The sequence below is a fragment of the Salmo salar genome, chromosome ssa01 (assembly GCF_905237065.1).
Source record: "Salmo salar chromosome ssa01, Ssal_v3.1, whole genome shotgun sequence".
Lineage (NCBI taxonomy): Eukaryota > Metazoa > Chordata > Actinopteri > Salmoniformes > Salmonidae > Salmo > Salmo salar.
This window is the reverse complement of record NC_059442.1, coordinates 135,604,866-135,621,579: the sequence shown is the minus strand read 5'-3', so window position 1 is coordinate 135,621,579 and position 16,714 is coordinate 135,604,866. Positions and strand designations below refer to the sequence as shown.

Genomic DNA, 16,714 nt, shown 5'->3' with positions numbered 1-16,714 from the left:
GTCCAACTAGCGACCGAAGTCAGCTTGCAGGTGCCCGGCCCGCCACAAGCAGTCGCTAGAACGCGATGGGACAAGGAAATCCTAGCCGGCCAAACCCTCCCCTCACCCGGACGATGCTGAGCCAATTGTGCACCGCCTCATGGGTCTCCCGGTCATAGCCTTCTGTGACACAGCCTGGGATTGAACCTTAGACTGCTGCGCCACTCGGGAGGACCAGATTATACAATATTTGTAAAAAAACATTTTTTTTTTCTTAATCATTTTAGTTTAAGCATAATATTTGTTGTCTAATCTGAATAAAGGGGAAAAGGCCATTCTTAAGGTGCGACATTCTTACGAGTTCGCTAGAGAACCAGTTCGAATTTAAGTATCTTTTGTATGACTGAGGACTTTAGTGAGAGGTCTAATGCTTTAATATTTAATCATTTCTGCCTTCTGTTTCATGTTCATTATATAAATATGTCCGTTTAATTTTGTCTTGCCTGCTGTTCCAAATTAAATGGAATATTTTTTGCTCATAAAATTAAAAAAAATAAGTCGCTAGGTGTAGGCAAGGCCATAAGCAAGTAGGTAAACTGGGATATGACTAAAGAGTTAATTTACACAAACATACAGGTATTTTCCTTTCCATGGTAGCAAGATCTTATCCATTTTTGCAAACTTTCTATTCAAATGAATTGTAGTGAGAATTTCTTTCTTTTAGAATATGAATATTGAGTAAGTCAACTTCACTCTCAGACCATTTTATTGGTAAACTGCACGGTAATGTAAAAATGATCTTTTTTATCCAATAAGTAATATAGTTCACTTATCATAATTCGGTTGTAATCTAGAGAGGTTAGAAACATTACCTAGATCCTCTGAGGCTGTGGAGGGATCCAAATTGTGGATTTAAAAGAAAACATGAAAGGAAACGCTACAGCATACAATGACATTATAGACGATTCTGTGCTTCCAACGTTGTGGCAACAGTTTGGCGAAGGCCCATTGCTGTTTCATGCAATGCCCCCATGCACAAAGCGAGGTCAATATAGAAGCGGTTTGAGATCCATGTGGAAGAACTTGACTGGCCTGCACAGAGCCCTGACCTCAAGCCCATCAAACACCATTGGGATGAAATGGAACGGCGACTGCGAGCCAGGCCTAATCGCCCAACATCAGTGCCCGACCTCACTTATGCTCTTGTGGCTGAATGGAAGCAAGTCTCCGCAGCAATGTTGCAACATCTAGTGGAAAGCCTTCCCAGAAGAGTGGAGGCTTTTATGGCAGCAAAAGGGGGACCAACTCCATATTAATGCCCGTGATTATGGAATGAAAGGTTTGACGAGCAGGTGTCCACATACTTTTGGTCTTGTAGTGTATGTTCTACAGGTTTTTGGCAATACCTTGAGTTATAAAAGACACATGCCCTGTAAAGACCACTGTGTCATTGAAGAAGGGTCATGAAGATGTCCATACCCACAAGGTAAGACTTACCCACAGTTATAATGACATGATGTGTCTCTTCAACAGCTTGGTATCATGTGTCTATATTCGTGTCTGTGCGTCCTTTTACCCATTGGCTCATAACGTAGTCCTCGGGACTACAGAGGACCCTTTGTACTCATGTCCAGGTATTGGATTTCACCTGTAGCTCTGAAGGGCTGAGATTCTGATCAACATCCTCCCACTACTTTCATAACAATTATCGCAACTCCGATGGTACTGACACTTCAAGTCCACGTATGAGCAATTTCATTGTCTGATAAGAGTAACATTTATAGACATGAATAAATCTTGTCAAAATCAATATGTAATCTATTGTAACTTTGGGCAGTATGCCTGTTTGATATGAATTCATATTGGAAGTGGAAAGTGGTGTGCGTCTGCGCATGTGTCCCCCCCTCCGGGTGTGTGACATACCTTGCATCCTCTGATCTCCCTGGTCATTGCTCCATTGTTTGTTCTGATTGGCTAGTGTCAGTCCCTTACCTCACAGTTTTACTGCCTCTGCTCCTGCCCTGCTCTGTGGCTCACCATCGAAGTCCAAAGATCGCTGCCTGTAGTGTTTGCTCAAGCTTTGTGCCATTACACTGAATGGGATCCCGTTCCGTTACCTGCTGCTGACTGTGGCTCCCCCAGCCCTTCACATCCCAGCACTGGGACTCCACCTTTTCTGCTCTGCTCCTGCCTTCTACCTAGGGGTCTGTGAGGAGCGTCTGTGTCTACGTCTCGGCCTGTGTCTGTATTTGACCAGACGGAAGCACAGGTCTGTCTCCTGGATTTCTTTCTAGTTCAACTAAAAAAGGGAGGGCGCGCTGAGTGAGAGAACTGGGAGTCATTGGTGTTGTACTTTCTCCCTGCTCCTCTTATTTGTACCTATCTGTGTGTTTTGCTGAAGGACCTTGCCGTTCCTAAGGACTCTGATACCATTCTTCTCACTGACGTAAGTGACTGAAATGATTGGATGTTTTTATGACTTTCTACTGATACTGCTGCTAACAATGTTGTGAACCTGTTTCTGGGGTCTAGGAGGGAGTCTCTACAAGTTCGGAGACTTCAGAGATACAGTATTTGGCTATGGAGTAAAACCTGATCAAAGTCTAATTGACCTCCAGCATCTCAATTATCTTTAACACAGTAAAGCACTGTATCCAAGTGTATTTTCTGGTACAATGAAGGGAGCAGAGATGTCCAATGTGAGTCTCAACTAAAACAAAAATGAATGGAATACTGTGTGTGTTGTTTATGGGTGTGGGAAAGCATTGTGATTACCTAGTTGATTTAGTTTTGGGTGTTGTGGTGGGCGTGAGAGGGATAGATCACCTTATGACCTCTGGTTTGGAGTTGTGGATACAGCTGTTGATTTGTCAGTTTCTGCCAAAAATACATTTAGCTGTGGTGATTGAACTGCACAGTGTCATGGTGACAACCCTGTTGACATTATGGACGCACAGAGACTTCAAGTCGTCTCCCTCAAAAATATATGACCCATTATTGTAAACCCATTGTGGAAAGGAAAATTGCTCTGTTGAGAATCTGAAATGGCAAATTATATAAGTGGCTCATCATGTTATCTCCATTGCTATATACTATAAATACATATAAATTAAATACAGTTTATGTAACTCTAATGCTTTCCATTTACTTAAATAAAAAGTATATGAGGTTGAGCTGGTGGCGCCCATCACGAAGGACCTAGAAAACAGATAAGAATAGAGATAAGAACTTGAGAGGAGCTTTGTGAATATACTGTAGGGAATACCAGGTCTAATGTTCAGGGTTATAAGCTATCTCAAGTGTACTGACTCAGTATGGATTATCAACAGGATATTTTTCTCTGGTACTAAGCGTTGATAAGGATTGGTGTTACATCTCAACATGACATACAGTGCATTCAGAAAGTTTTCAGACCCCTTGACCGTCTCCAAATTTTGTCACGTTACAGCCTTATTCTAAAATGGATTAAATCGTTTTTTCCCCCTCATCAATCTACACACAATACCTTATAATGACAAAGATAAAAACGTTTTTAGAATAAAAAAAAAAAACTGAAATATCACCTATACATAAGTATTCAGACCTTTTATTCAGTACTTTGTTGATGCACCTTTGGCAACGATTACAGCCTCGAGTCTTCTTGGGTATGACGCAACAAGCTTGGCACACTTGTATTCGGGGAGTTTCTCCCATTCTTCTCTGCAGATTCTCTCAAGCTCTGTCAGGTTGGATGGGGAGCGTCGCGGCACAACTATTTTCAGGTCTCTCCAACGATTTTCGATCGAGTTCAAGTCCAGGCTCTGACACTCAAGGACATTCAGTGACTTGTCCCGGTTGTGTGCATAGGGTCGTTGTCGTGTTGGAAGGGGAACCTTCACCCCAGTCTGAGGTCCTGAACGCTCTGGAGAAGGTTCTATCTAGGATCTCTCTGTACTTTGCTCCGTTCATCTTTCCCTCGATCCTGACTAGCTATCCAGTCCCTGCCGCTGAAATCATCCCCACAGCATGATGCTGCTACCACCATTCTTCACCGTAGGGATGGTGCCAGGTTTCCTCCAGATGTGACGCTTGGCATTAAGGCCAAAGAGTTCAATCTTGGTTTCATAAGATGAGAGAATCTGAGAGTCTTTAGGTGCCTTTTGGCAAACTCCAAGCAGGCTGTCATGTGCCTTTTACAGAGGAGTGGCTTTCGTCTGGCCACTCTACCATAAAGGCCTGATTGGTGGAGTGCTGCAGAGATGGTTGTCCTTCTGGAAGTTTCTCCCATCTCCAAAGAGGAACTCTGGAGCTCTGTTAGAGTGACCATTGGGTTCTTGGTCACCTCCCTGATCAAGGCCCTTCTCCCCTGATTGCTCAGTTTGTTGGGGCAGCCAGCTCTAGGAAGAGTCCTGGTGGTTCCAAACTTCTTCTATTTAAGAATGATAGAGGCCACTGTGTTCTTTGGGACATTCAATGCTGCAGACATTTTCTGGTACCCTTCCCCAGATCTGTGCCTCGACACAATCCTGTCTCGGAGCTCTACGGACAATTCTTTCGACTTAATTGCATGGTTTTTGGTCTGACATGCACTGTCAACTGTGGGACCTTATATAGACAGGCGTGTGCCTTTCCAAATCATGTCCAATCAATTGAATTTACCACAGGTGGACTCCAATCAAGTTGTAGAAACATCTCAAGGATGATCGATGGAAACAGGATGCACCTGAGCTCAATTTCGAGTCTCATAGCAATGAGTCTGAATACTTATGTAAATAAGGTATTTCTGTTTTAAAAATGTTATACATTTGCAAAATGTCTAAAAACCTGTTTTCCCTTCGTCATTATGGGGTATTGTGTGTAGATTGGTGAGGAAAACAATTAATGTAATCTATTTTAGAATAAGGCTGTAACATAACAAAATGTGGAGAAGGGGTCTGAATACTTTCCAAATCCACTGTACTCTACCAGTGAGTATAGAGTGAAGAAAACTTAATCCCTAGCACGTTAATGTACATGAGCTTTTACAAGAGCTTCACCCTTGATAGAAGAAACTAATATGGTACAGTCAATGTCTTTATGAGGGACTATACATTTTACTTGCTCTGATCAGATTTGTATTTTCTTCTATTTTTGGGTCATTACACCAATTAGGTGCTTTTTGAGTAGTGTATCTTTTTCCACCATCTCAAGAGGTAGTAAGTGCCAAATAAAGGGTAACACTTTATTTGGATAGTCCATCTGTAGATGGTCTACAGACTATTTACTGACTATCAGAAACATTTCAACAATCTCCTAACCTTAACCCTTATCCTAACCTTATTCTAAACCTAACTGTAACCTTAGCAAGCAGTTGCTTATCAGCAGATAGTTTGTTGATAGTATGACCATCTGTAGAGCAGCCCATCTACAGATGGATTATCCAAATAAAGTGTGACAAAATAAAGTAACAGGGTTGACCGTAACAGAGTTGATGACTTCATCTTAAATCAGCTGTAAATCCCTTTGTCACTGGGGGAATGGAAGCTTTTTGTGTGCAACAGGGAGGAGGAATTAAATGCAAGCTTCAGATTCTTATTTTTGTATTATTAATATTACGTTTCTAGCCTGTCTATCTATGGTTGATGTGTTATGCTCGAACTGCTCAGTTTTCCACCACAACATACCAGAATTTTTTTTTTTTTTTAAAGAGTAGACCCAGATCACCTGCTGTTACACTATAATTTGACTATTAGATGTTCAATGTCTCTTTAGATTTTTTTTAAAGGAGTAGTTTCACCATATTAAAACAAGACTTAATTTCATGTAACAGCATTGACCTTAAAATGAGAGACGGGGTTTGTTTTACTTTAAAATAAATCACTAATAACATGAAATAAATAATCTTTAAAAATGACTTTGTCAAAGCAACAAAATAACTAGGGTTTCACAATGAGGGTGAAAACTTGGAAAAATGTGTGTGTGTTAAAATCTTCCTAGAAGTCACAGAGGATGCACAGAGGGAAACTTTAGCAAGTCTTTATTGAATTTTACATGTGGTCTATATTAAAGGCCCTTAATTTTATATAACAGAATTTTAAAATTAAATATTTGTGCACAAATTACTGAAAATATAAAATATCATCGAACGACCCTTTTAACACGTTTCAAAGACTCCTAATGGAACAAATTACACTGTACTAAAGATGAGTCATAGTTTGGCGACATGGACTAAGATATTCCCAGGGACTATGGTTTATTTTAATTTAAAAAGGCTCCAGCCACAGTAATCCAGAACAACATTTATGAAATTCATATTTCAGGGATTCTTGAAAGATGGGACAATCTCAACTTTTCTTCACAAATATTTGTCTTAATATTAACAACATTTGAAATATACATTTTGATAGACTAAAGTACAGTATCTATCACCATGTAAAGGAACAATATCCTGATTAAATGCAACTAAATGGATTTATGTGACCTCTGCCAGACACCATAAAAGGCATTTCATTTCTGCATTTATTGTTCAGCAAGTGATAAAAGGCCTTGAATGTTTAATTGTAACATTAGATTAGTCAAATATGTAATACAAATCTCCAAACATATTTTTGTTTTGTGTTATAGCACTATATAATGCTCCAGGGTTAATTTATTTAGCTTTTTGGCATGTTTTTCTAGATTCAGAACATAAAACAACATTTTTATAAAGCAAACATACCTTACTGTAGGTCTAGAACTGCAAATACTTCAATAAGTTAAGAATATGTTGCAGAACAGTGATTCAAATAAAATTCTGAATATTGACATAAACTTGGATTTGAAAGAATATCTGTCCCTAAAAAAAATACTTTTCATTTAGAAAACAGCCTATTTGGCATTGATATGAGTCAGAAACATTTATTCTACTGTCAAAATTGACTAAGTGTAAATAGGATAATTCTGGTCATAGTCCGTCTCGTCCAAAACAGAGTTTTGTGAGACTTGTGGTCGTGACTGCATCACAAGTTTGGGTTTGTTTCAATTGTTTCAATCCTGCCCACATGCCCAAAGCTGGCAGCACACAAGTAATCATCAATTCAGAGTGCAGCAGTACACTACCCAATCATAATGCCTGTGGTAAATTTGGATCACCTTTGGATATCTCTATGGGGCTAGGTAAGGACCAATGGTAAATTACACAATGTACATGGGACAATATGTTAAAACTCCAAATTTGAATGACTTAACTTTAAACCAACTATAAATTGTAGAAATTAATATACAAATATTGAAAGCATATGTATATTATGGAGAGTGGTACTCAGTAATATGTTGTATTGGATTTGCCCCAAACATAACACTTTGAATTCAGGCCAAAAAGTTAATTTCTTTGCCACATGTTTTGCAGTATTACTTTAGTGCCTTGTTTCAAACATGATGCTTGTTTTGGAATATTTGTATTCTGTACAGGCTTCCTTCTTTTCACTCTGTCAATTACAGTAGGTTAGTATTGTGGAGTAACTACAATGTTCTTGATCCATCCTCAGTTTTCTCCTATCACAGCCATTATACTCTGTAACTATTTTAAAGTTACCATTGGCCTCATGGTGAAATCCCTGAGCGGTTTCCTTCCTCTCCGGCAACTGAGTTAGGAAGGACACCTTTATCTTTGTAGTGTTTGGGTTTATTGATACACCATCCAAAGTGTAATTACTATCTTCACCAAGCTCAAAGGGATATTCATATGTGATAAAAAACAAATGCACCCATCTAGGTTCCCATCTTTGCGAGTCATTGGAAAACCTACCTGGTCTTTGTGGTTGAATCTGTGGTTGAAATTTCCCTACTCGACTGAGGAACCTTAGAGATAATTGTTAAACACTATTATAGTCCATGCAACTTAAGCATAAAACTTGTTAAGAAATGTTTTACTCCTGAACTTATTTAGGCTTGTCATAACAACGGTGTTGAATACTTATTGACTCAAGGCATTACAGCTTTTCAAGATTTTGAAAAATATAATTCCCCTTTGACATTATGGCGTATTGTGTGTAGGCCAGTGACAAAAAATCTAATCAATTTAATACATTTTAAATTCAGGCTGTAAAAACAAAATGTGGAAAATGTCAAGGGGTGTGAATACTTTCCGAAGGCACTGTACATGTTTTTGCCTCTAAAAATACAAATTCAACGCAAACATTTCTAATATATGGAAAATTATTCAATCAAAAATCTTCAATAAAAACAACCATTCTCTGAGATCTTTCAGTACTCAGCACGGAGTTGACAAAAAACCTAATTAAAATGTACATATTTTAACAAAAATTCATATTCTATCTTAAAGGTCCAATGCTGCCATTTTTATCATATCAAATGATTTCTAGGTAACAATGAAGTACCTTACTGTGATTGTTTTCAATTGAACATGCACTTTGTAGAAATCGCTAAGCCATTTCCTGGTTGCAAAAATTCTAATAGTTCACTTAATTTCAGTTAATATTCATTATTGCCAGTTTTTAGAATTTGAAACACATTTTTGGAGATTTTGAAAATGGGATCCTTTGCTCCAGACAAGGGCATATTTAGAAAATTCCAAAAACTAAAACTAATCTTTTCCCATATAAAATTCCACTAAATATAATTGTGTTGTTTAAAATAATGTAAAAATTATATAAAACAATCCACTATAAAAATTAAGTTTCCCTGCCTGACAAGGATTGTCTCGATTTTCAAGAGTCCCTGATTTAGTTGAATTAGGCCTCCTCCAGGATCCATTTAATCTGTGTATGAGAAACCTATTCATAGAAACCTGCTCCTTGTCCAAAACTTAAGAGAATCCCTATAAAGCCCATTAGAGCACCTCTGTAACGTTATCAATGCTGTATTGTTGCTCAATTTCACCTAGTCAATTCTCTGTGTTCATTTCGATATCAGGAAACTCACTCTGTGTTTAGGGAACAGGTGTGTGCCTCTGTCTGTGGGCAGAAGGATATGTATGGAGGCGGGGGAGGTCATTAACTAATTATTGCTCTCAGTAGTGTAAAACTGATAAGAGTGGTCGTTACCAATGACACTACATTTAAAGGCCTACATGAGTACAACACTGCAAGGCTCACCATGAACTTGTCATAATAAAATTATAGCTGTTCTACACTTGCTGTTCCACACATTGGTTAGAGAATATAGACCTAGTATACCATCTACTGCATCTTGCCTATGCCGTTCGGCCATCCATATATTTATATGTACATATTCTTATTCATTCCTTTACACTTGTGTGTGTATAAGGTAGTTGTTGTGAAATTGTTAGATTACTTGTTAGATATTACTGCATAGTCGGAACTAGAAGCACAAGCATTTCGCTACACTCGCATTAACATCTTCTAACCATGAGTATGTGATTTGATTTACTAGAGTAAATGAGACCATTCCTGTCGTTAAATAGTTACAGTATACTGTAGCTGCACCACCCTTGTATGAAGAAATCACGGTCAGGAATTTTCCCAACCTTGCTTCTCATCATTTTAGATAACAAGTTTCACTATTATTCCATTATGTTTCTAGCTACTATTCCACATCCCCCATCTGTTTTTTTCCCCCAGGTGGAATATGGAAGTGTTGAGGTGAACATGGGATCCCTACTGTCACAGTTGGGTCTGGAGTGTGGGGGGAAGGCTGTGAAAGGTGAGTTAAATGACCTGCTGATGTCTGATGCGGAATTTATTATTTTACTGCCACACCTATGTCTCAGCCCTAAAGTGTGCTAAAACCAGAGTTTATTGGTGGAAAAGTTGCTACTTTTATGGCCACACCAGTGATCTTTAAATTATGTTGTGTTTCCACCTACAGAGGAAGAAAGACACCTACGAGCAAATGACAGAGAACTCAACTTGTCTTACAAGTACGCTGTGAGTACTGGGGTTGACTATTCATTCCAAACCAATGTTTACACGATGTGTGTCTGTATATATGTTGTATGCATGTTGTATATGTTTTCATGTGTATGTGTCACAGTAACACGTTCCCCTCTTGCTCCCCATGCAGGACAATGCCATCAAAACCTCCAAATACAACGTATTCACCTTTCTCCCGCTCAATCTGTTTGAGCAGTTCCAGAGACTGGCCAATGCCTACTTCCTCTTCCTCCTCTGTCTCCAGGTAACCTTTACACAGCCACTCTGAGCCGTATCCTCTCAATGCTGCACAGGGCTGAGTCCTGTAGACAAATGTACTGGGACTGTACACCTACATACTATACTTGTTAGGAGAACATCAGTATGACACAATGTACATGTAATTGGACATCTTCACTTGCTTTCAACAGACATTAGATATGCTTCTCTGAACTCTCTTCATTTTAACCAGTTATAATATCTTATCCAGTTATCTTTCAGCATATCTACGTATGATTTAGATAGCACCAGTCCAAGGCCAAATCAAGGGAATCATTGTACACATATTCAAACTCCTGAAAAATACAAAAAACGTACATTGAATCTGAGTGCAAATGTGTATTTCTTCATAGTATCCACGTAAGCTTCCTCATGCCAATGGAGCTGGCTGTAGGCCTATACAGTACTATACACAGACTGTACAAAACATTAAGGACCCCCCCCTATTTGCACTCAGAAAAGCCTACATTTGTTGGGGCATGGACTCTACAAGGTGTTGAAAGCGTTCCACAGGGATGCTGGCCCATGTTGACTCCAATGCCACAGTTGTATCAAGTTGGCTGGATGTCCTTTGGGTGGTGGATCATTCTTGATACACACAGGAAACTGTTGAGTGTGAAAAACCCAGCAGCGTTGCAGTTGTTGACACAAACCGGTGTGCCTGGCACCTACTACCATACCCCGTTTAAAAGCCCTTAAATCTTTTGTCTTGCCCATTCACCCTCTGAATGACACACATACATAATCCATGTCTCAATTGTCTCGGCTTAAACATCCTTCTTTAACCTGCCTCCTCCCCTTTATGTACACTGATTAAAGTGGATTTAATAAGTGACATCAATAAGGGATCATAGCTTTCACCTGGATTCACCTGGTCAGTCTATGTCATGGATAGAGCAAGTGTCCTTAATGTTTTGTATACAGTGTATAGTAGGGAGTATAGTAGTACAATATAGCAGCAGAAAGGTGAGTTTTGTCTATCCTGGCTCCTCTCAGAGCATCCCAGAGGTATCGTCCCTGCCCTGGTACACCACCGTGGTCCCCCTGGTCCTGGTGCTCTCCATGACCATGGTCAAGGACTGCAGCGACGACATGGTGAGCTCAACATCTACTAACTACAGTATTAAGACCGCATGCAAGAGATGGTCCACATAGACCTGTTTGTCGTCACAATTATGTACGTGTCCTGGTCTCCAAATCCTCATTCTCTTTCCGTTTCCTTTGCCTGTGTAGAACAGACACAGATGTGACAGACAGGTGAACAACCGGAAGGTGGAGGTCCTCATCGAAGGAGAGTGAGTCTCTTTTTTGTTGTTGTGTAAACCAGATTCTCAGTGCTTGGAAAGTGCTTGAATGTCACAGATTAGCAACAGTCTCAAGAGGGAGAGGCTACAAGGACATGCCTGGTACCCAAAGGATATGACTTATGTTGCGCAGTGAGAGTTTTGTGGGGACAAACGGATTCGGTTCAGTCAGTCATCATAATGAGACCTCTATTTGGATGTTAAATGACGAGACAGAGTCATTGATGCGAGTAACCAGTCTTGTTCGGTACATTGCAATACGTCCGGGTATATCAAGCACGCCGGTAAAAAACACCGGTGTTGCAGTAATTAACATTTACCAACAGATGGTATCAACGTGCCATCTTACACCCATAACAACCTCCCCAGCTTGCTTAGTTTATGCTTGTGACAAGAAACTTAAATTTCAGAATCATTCCATTTTTATAGGAGTAATTGTTCCTTATTTGTAATACATTTTTTTACTTTAATGCCGTAGTTGTAGGCTACATTGAAAATCACTAGAATAAATGTCCTTTAGCTGTCCCCCTGATATTGGCTACGCTATCTAACTACTTCCCTCTCCTTAATCCAGGAAAGCAGTCCTCAGCAAGTGGGAGCATAGGGCACCTTGTGCCAATTTCAAAGATTTTACTGAGTTACAGTTCATATAAGGAAATCAGTCAATTAGGCCCTAATCTATGGATTTCACATTGGTTGGTCACAGATACCTTCAAAAATAGGTAGTGGCGTGGATCAGAATACCAGTCAGTATCTGGTGTAAACAGACACATCTCCTTCACATAGAGTTGATCAGGCTGTTGATTGTGGACTATTGATCAATGGCTGTGCAAAGTTGCTTGATATTGGTGGGAACTGGAACACGCTGTCATACACGTCGATCAAGAGCATCTAAAACCTGCTCAATGGGTGACATGTCTGGTGACATGTCTGGTGACATGTCTGGTGACATGTCTGGTGACATGTCTGGCCATGGAAACACTGAGGCATTTTCAGCGTCCAGGAGTTGTGTACAAATCCTTGCGACATGGGGCCGTGCATTATTATGCTAAAACATAAGGGTGATGGCAGCGGATTAATGGCTCAATAATGGGCCTCAGGATCTCGTTACAGTATCTCTGTGCATTAACATTTCCGTTGATAAAATGCATTTTTTTTAGTTGCTCGTAGTTTATGCCAGCACATACCATAACCCCACCACCACCATGGGGCTCTCTGTTCACAACTACTTGCCCACACGATGCCATACACACTATCTGCCATCTGCCCGCTACAGTTGAGACCAGGATTCATCCGTGAAGAGCACAGTTCTCCAGCGTGCCAGGGGCCATCGAAGGTGAGAATTTGCCCACTGAAGTCGGTTGAGGTTCCCTTAAACTGTTTGCGACAGTTTGTGCAGATTATTTGGTTGTGCAAACGCACAGTTTCATCAGCTGTCCGGGTGGCTGGTCTCAGACGATCCCGCAGGTGAAGAAGCCAGATGTGGAGGTCCTGGTCTGGCGTGGTTACATGTGGTCTGCAGTTGTGAGGCCGGTTGGACGTACTGCCACATTCTGTAAAACAACATTGGAGCGGTTTATGGTAGAGAAATGAACATTTCATTCTCTGACAACAGCTCTGGTGGACAGCATGCAGTCAGCATGCCAGTTGCACGCTCAAAATATGCCACACCTGTCATGTGGGTGGATTATCTTGGCAAAGCAGAAATGTAATGTAAACAAATGTGTTCACAACATTTTATAGAAATAAACTTTTTGTGCGTGTGGAACATTTCTGGGATCTTTTATTTTAGCTAATGAAACATGGGACCAACACTACATGTTGCGTTTATATTTTAGTTCAGTATAAATGCCTGGCTCTCACTGAACCAAATCCATTCGTGTCCAATCAACTGCGCAACACACGTCATCAATTTGGGCAGCAGGCATGTCCATATAGCCTCTCCCCTCTCAAGAGGTCTATATATTTCTTATGAATGCATCTGGTGGTGACGTCAGTCAGTGTTCTTAGCGTTCTCAAACACCAGAGGTCACTGTAGGCTTGCTTTAGCGCTGCATCATTACATTCTTGCTCTTTTCAGACTACAGAGTGAAAAGTGGATGGATGTTCAAGTTGGGGACATCATCAAGCTGGAGAATAATCAGTTTGTCACGGTAAGGATGGAGGTGATAAAGGTGTCTGCAGATGGTGATAAGGTCAAAGGGCAGATGTACAATAGAAATACAATCAGCCAGTGAGGTTCACCAGACATTCTACAGAATTGAAAATCGAACTGATTTCATAATTTATGGGGTCTCTCTCTCTCTCTTTTTCTCTCTCTTTTTCTTTTTCTCTCTCTCTCCTTTTGTTTTGTCTATCACTCCTTCTCCAGGCTGATCTTCTGTTGCTGTCCAGCAGTGAGCCTCTCAATCTTGTCTACATAGAAACTGCTGAACTAGACGGGTGTGTTTCTGTGTGTTGCATGTGTTTGTGTTTACCTTTCACACCTGTGAAATTTCACAGCATTTTTTTAATTGTATCAGCTCTCCCTCTGTGTTTCTCATCCTGCTTTCTTCCTCCTCTAGAGAAACTAACTTAAAGGTGAAGCAGGCCCTGACTGTGACAGGGAAGCTGGAGGATAGTGTAGAGAACCTGGCCAACTTCAATGGTAAGACTGGAAAAACTGATAGATTATCATGGCTTAAAAGTCTAGATCGTATTATTTAGAATACTCTTACCTGTTCATCAGTCACTGTTGTATAGTCCCTGAACCTTTCTGTCCCTGCGTAGGCGAGGTGCGCTGTGAGCCTCCCAACAACCGCCTGGATAAGTTCACTGGCACCCTGACCCTGAAGGGAGAGATGTACTCACTGGACAACGAGAGGATCCTGCTGAGAGGTTGCACTCTGAGGAACACCCAGTGGTGCTTCGGCCTGGTCGTCTTTGGAGGTGAGCCATATCGGTCCACATAATGACAGAGACATTACCTAACAGGTTAGGGTGTCCCTTTATATGGCCAAAACTTTCATTTAAAAAAAATCCTCAACCGACGATAGATCTATTCATTCTTTTAGGTCCAGACACCAAGCTAATGCAGAACTGTGGAAGGACCACATTCAAACGGACCAGCATTGACCGCCTCATGAATGTGCTGGTGCTGAGTGTGAGTATGAGTATTATACACACACAGACATACACACACACACACACACACACACACACACACACACACACACACACACACACACACACACACACACACACACACACACACACACACCTCTTAACTGTTGTGTTTGGTCTTCCAGATCTTTGGTTTCCTGATGATTATGTGTTTAATCCTGGCCATTGGGAATGGGATCTGGGAATACCAGGAGGGCTCTAAGTTCGCTGCCTTCCTGCCCAAGGGGGTTAACGCTCCCTTCTCAGCCTTCCTCACCTTCTGGTCCTATGTCATCATCCTCAACACTGTGGTGCCTATATCTCTCTATGTCAGGTCAGTGCACTTCACATCTTCTCTAGGAGTGACAAACATATATTTTAGATGTTGTTGTAAAAAAAAAGAAAAATATGGAAATGATAATGGACCTACATTCATACCGGTTTTTTGAATGTGTCCAGACAATAATCACTGAAATGAAAGCTAGACAGTCAGGGAGCATAAAAAAATCCCCAAAATATGGATAGATGACTATTTTTTGGCCAATTTTGACGGTGAGGAAACATAACCAATTTTCAGTGCGGCCCTCCGGATCTCGTTGAAGGCCACGGCCTCGTGGCAAAATGAGTTTGGCACCCCTGATCTAGTCATTCACTGCATGTGCATCTAAATGTGTTCCTCTTACTGTGCCTTTGGTGACAGGACTGTTTCACCACTAATCATCAAAGTGAATTGATTGCATTTCTTTCTCTCTCCCTTTCTTTCTCTTCCTCCTGTGTATTGGGTGCAGTGTGGAGATAATTCGCCTGGGGAACAGTTTCTACATAAACTGGGACAGGAAGATGTATTATCCCAAGAGTGACACGCCTGCCGAGGCCAGGACCACCACGCTCAACGAGGAGCTGGGCCAGATCAAATACATCTTCTCTGACAAGACCGGAACACTCACACAGAACATCATGACCTTCAACAAGTGCTCCATCAACGGAAAGTCCTATGGTGAGGCCTGGCGCTGGAATACACACACAAAAACAGTTGTCATGTGTTTACACACACAAATGCATTAAGACTTAATTTAATACACATTGGCGCCAATCAATCACTGTACCATGTAACTGACTAAATGTGCTTCTGTTCTCCAGGGGAGTTGTTGGACTTTTCAGGACAAAGAGTTGAGATTAATGAGGTGAGAGGAGGAACAGGGTGTGTTGGGTTTATGGATTTAATGTATGAAAGAACATCTCTAAGTCCCTTTCTTTGGCAGTAAGTCTTTACATTCTGTGGCACAAACATTCCTAACCCTCCCTTTTCTCTCTCCGGTAGAAAACAGAGAAGGTGGACTTCTCTTGGAACAACTTGGCAGACCCAAAGTTCTGTTTCCATGACAACAGCCTGGTGGAGGTGGTGAGGGAGGGCAACCCTGAGGTGCAGGCCTTCTTCCGCCTGCTGGCACTGTGCCACACTGTCATGCCTGAGGAGAAGAAGGAGGGTGAGCAAGCGCCTCCTGCTGGATTCACATGTTATTGCATGGGTGTAGGTGACCGTATGGAGGCTTGAGGTAGAAGTTGTACTTCACCACAGCCCTATGTCTACCCCTTAATGGGAGAACTATCTGTGTTACCAGTGGTTGGGACAACTGCTACCTACTCCATAGGCTAGACTAGTCTGGCTACCAGTCTTTTTAGCTAGCATTCCACTCTTTGCCATTCCTCTGGCAAATGACAGGAGTGGCAAGGAGTGGAATGTTAGCTAGAAAGACTGGTACCCAGGACAAGGTTAGACACGGTGACAAATGAATCACTCCATTGTGATCTTCTAGGTGAGTTGTACTACCAGGCCCAGTCACCAGACGAGGGCGCTCTGGTCACAGCAGCCAGGAACTTTGGCTTTGTGTTCCGCTCTCGTACGCCAGAGAGCATCACTGTGGTGGAGATGGGAGAGCTGGTCACCTACGAGCTGCTGGCTGTTCTGGACTTCAACAACGTCCGCAAGAGGATGTCGGTCATCGGTGAGTCCAACCAACACTAACCGTTATGCTTTTACAATTAAGGAAATATGTGAAACCATAGCTATCTAGAATGATCTGAATGACATGAAGAATCTATGAATCTATAAAATTTGTTCAAACTTTGGTGGCTTTATTGTAAGAGGTTGACTTTTTTAGTTTTTTGATTTGAGCAAAC

The 16,714-nt window shown here is 41.1% G+C and overlaps 1 protein-coding gene across 1 annotated transcript in view; it reads left to right on the top strand.

Moving 5' to 3' along the window:
* Window positions 1-1,959: 1,959 nt before the first annotated feature.
* The window catches only part of atp8b5b (ATPase phospholipid transporting 8B5b), a 19,703-nt gene continuing 4,948 nt past the window's right edge, over window positions 1,960-16,714 (top strand). The window contains exons 1-17 of the mRNA XM_014131737.2: window positions 1,960-2,248; window positions 2,381-2,425; window positions 9,519-9,600; window positions 9,766-9,824; window positions 9,961-10,074; window positions 11,085-11,183; window positions 11,322-11,383; window positions 13,473-13,545; window positions 13,764-13,834; window positions 13,957-14,039; window positions 14,162-14,320; window positions 14,446-14,534; window positions 14,680-14,867; window positions 15,322-15,530; window positions 15,674-15,717; window positions 15,855-16,020; window positions 16,351-16,539. Of these exons, the coding sequence (XP_013987212.1) occupies window positions 9,546-9,600; window positions 9,766-9,824; window positions 9,961-10,074; window positions 11,085-11,183; window positions 11,322-11,383; window positions 13,473-13,545; window positions 13,764-13,834; window positions 13,957-14,039; window positions 14,162-14,320; window positions 14,446-14,534; window positions 14,680-14,867; window positions 15,322-15,530; window positions 15,674-15,717; window positions 15,855-16,020; window positions 16,351-16,539 (1,660 nt within the window). The 5' untranslated portion in view covers window positions 1,960-2,248; window positions 2,381-2,425; window positions 9,519-9,545. The remainder of the gene's footprint in view (window positions 2,249-2,380; window positions 2,426-9,518; window positions 9,601-9,765; window positions 9,825-9,960; window positions 10,075-11,084; window positions 11,184-11,321; window positions 11,384-13,472; window positions 13,546-13,763; window positions 13,835-13,956; window positions 14,040-14,161; window positions 14,321-14,445; window positions 14,535-14,679; window positions 14,868-15,321; window positions 15,531-15,673; window positions 15,718-15,854; window positions 16,021-16,350; window positions 16,540-16,714) is intronic.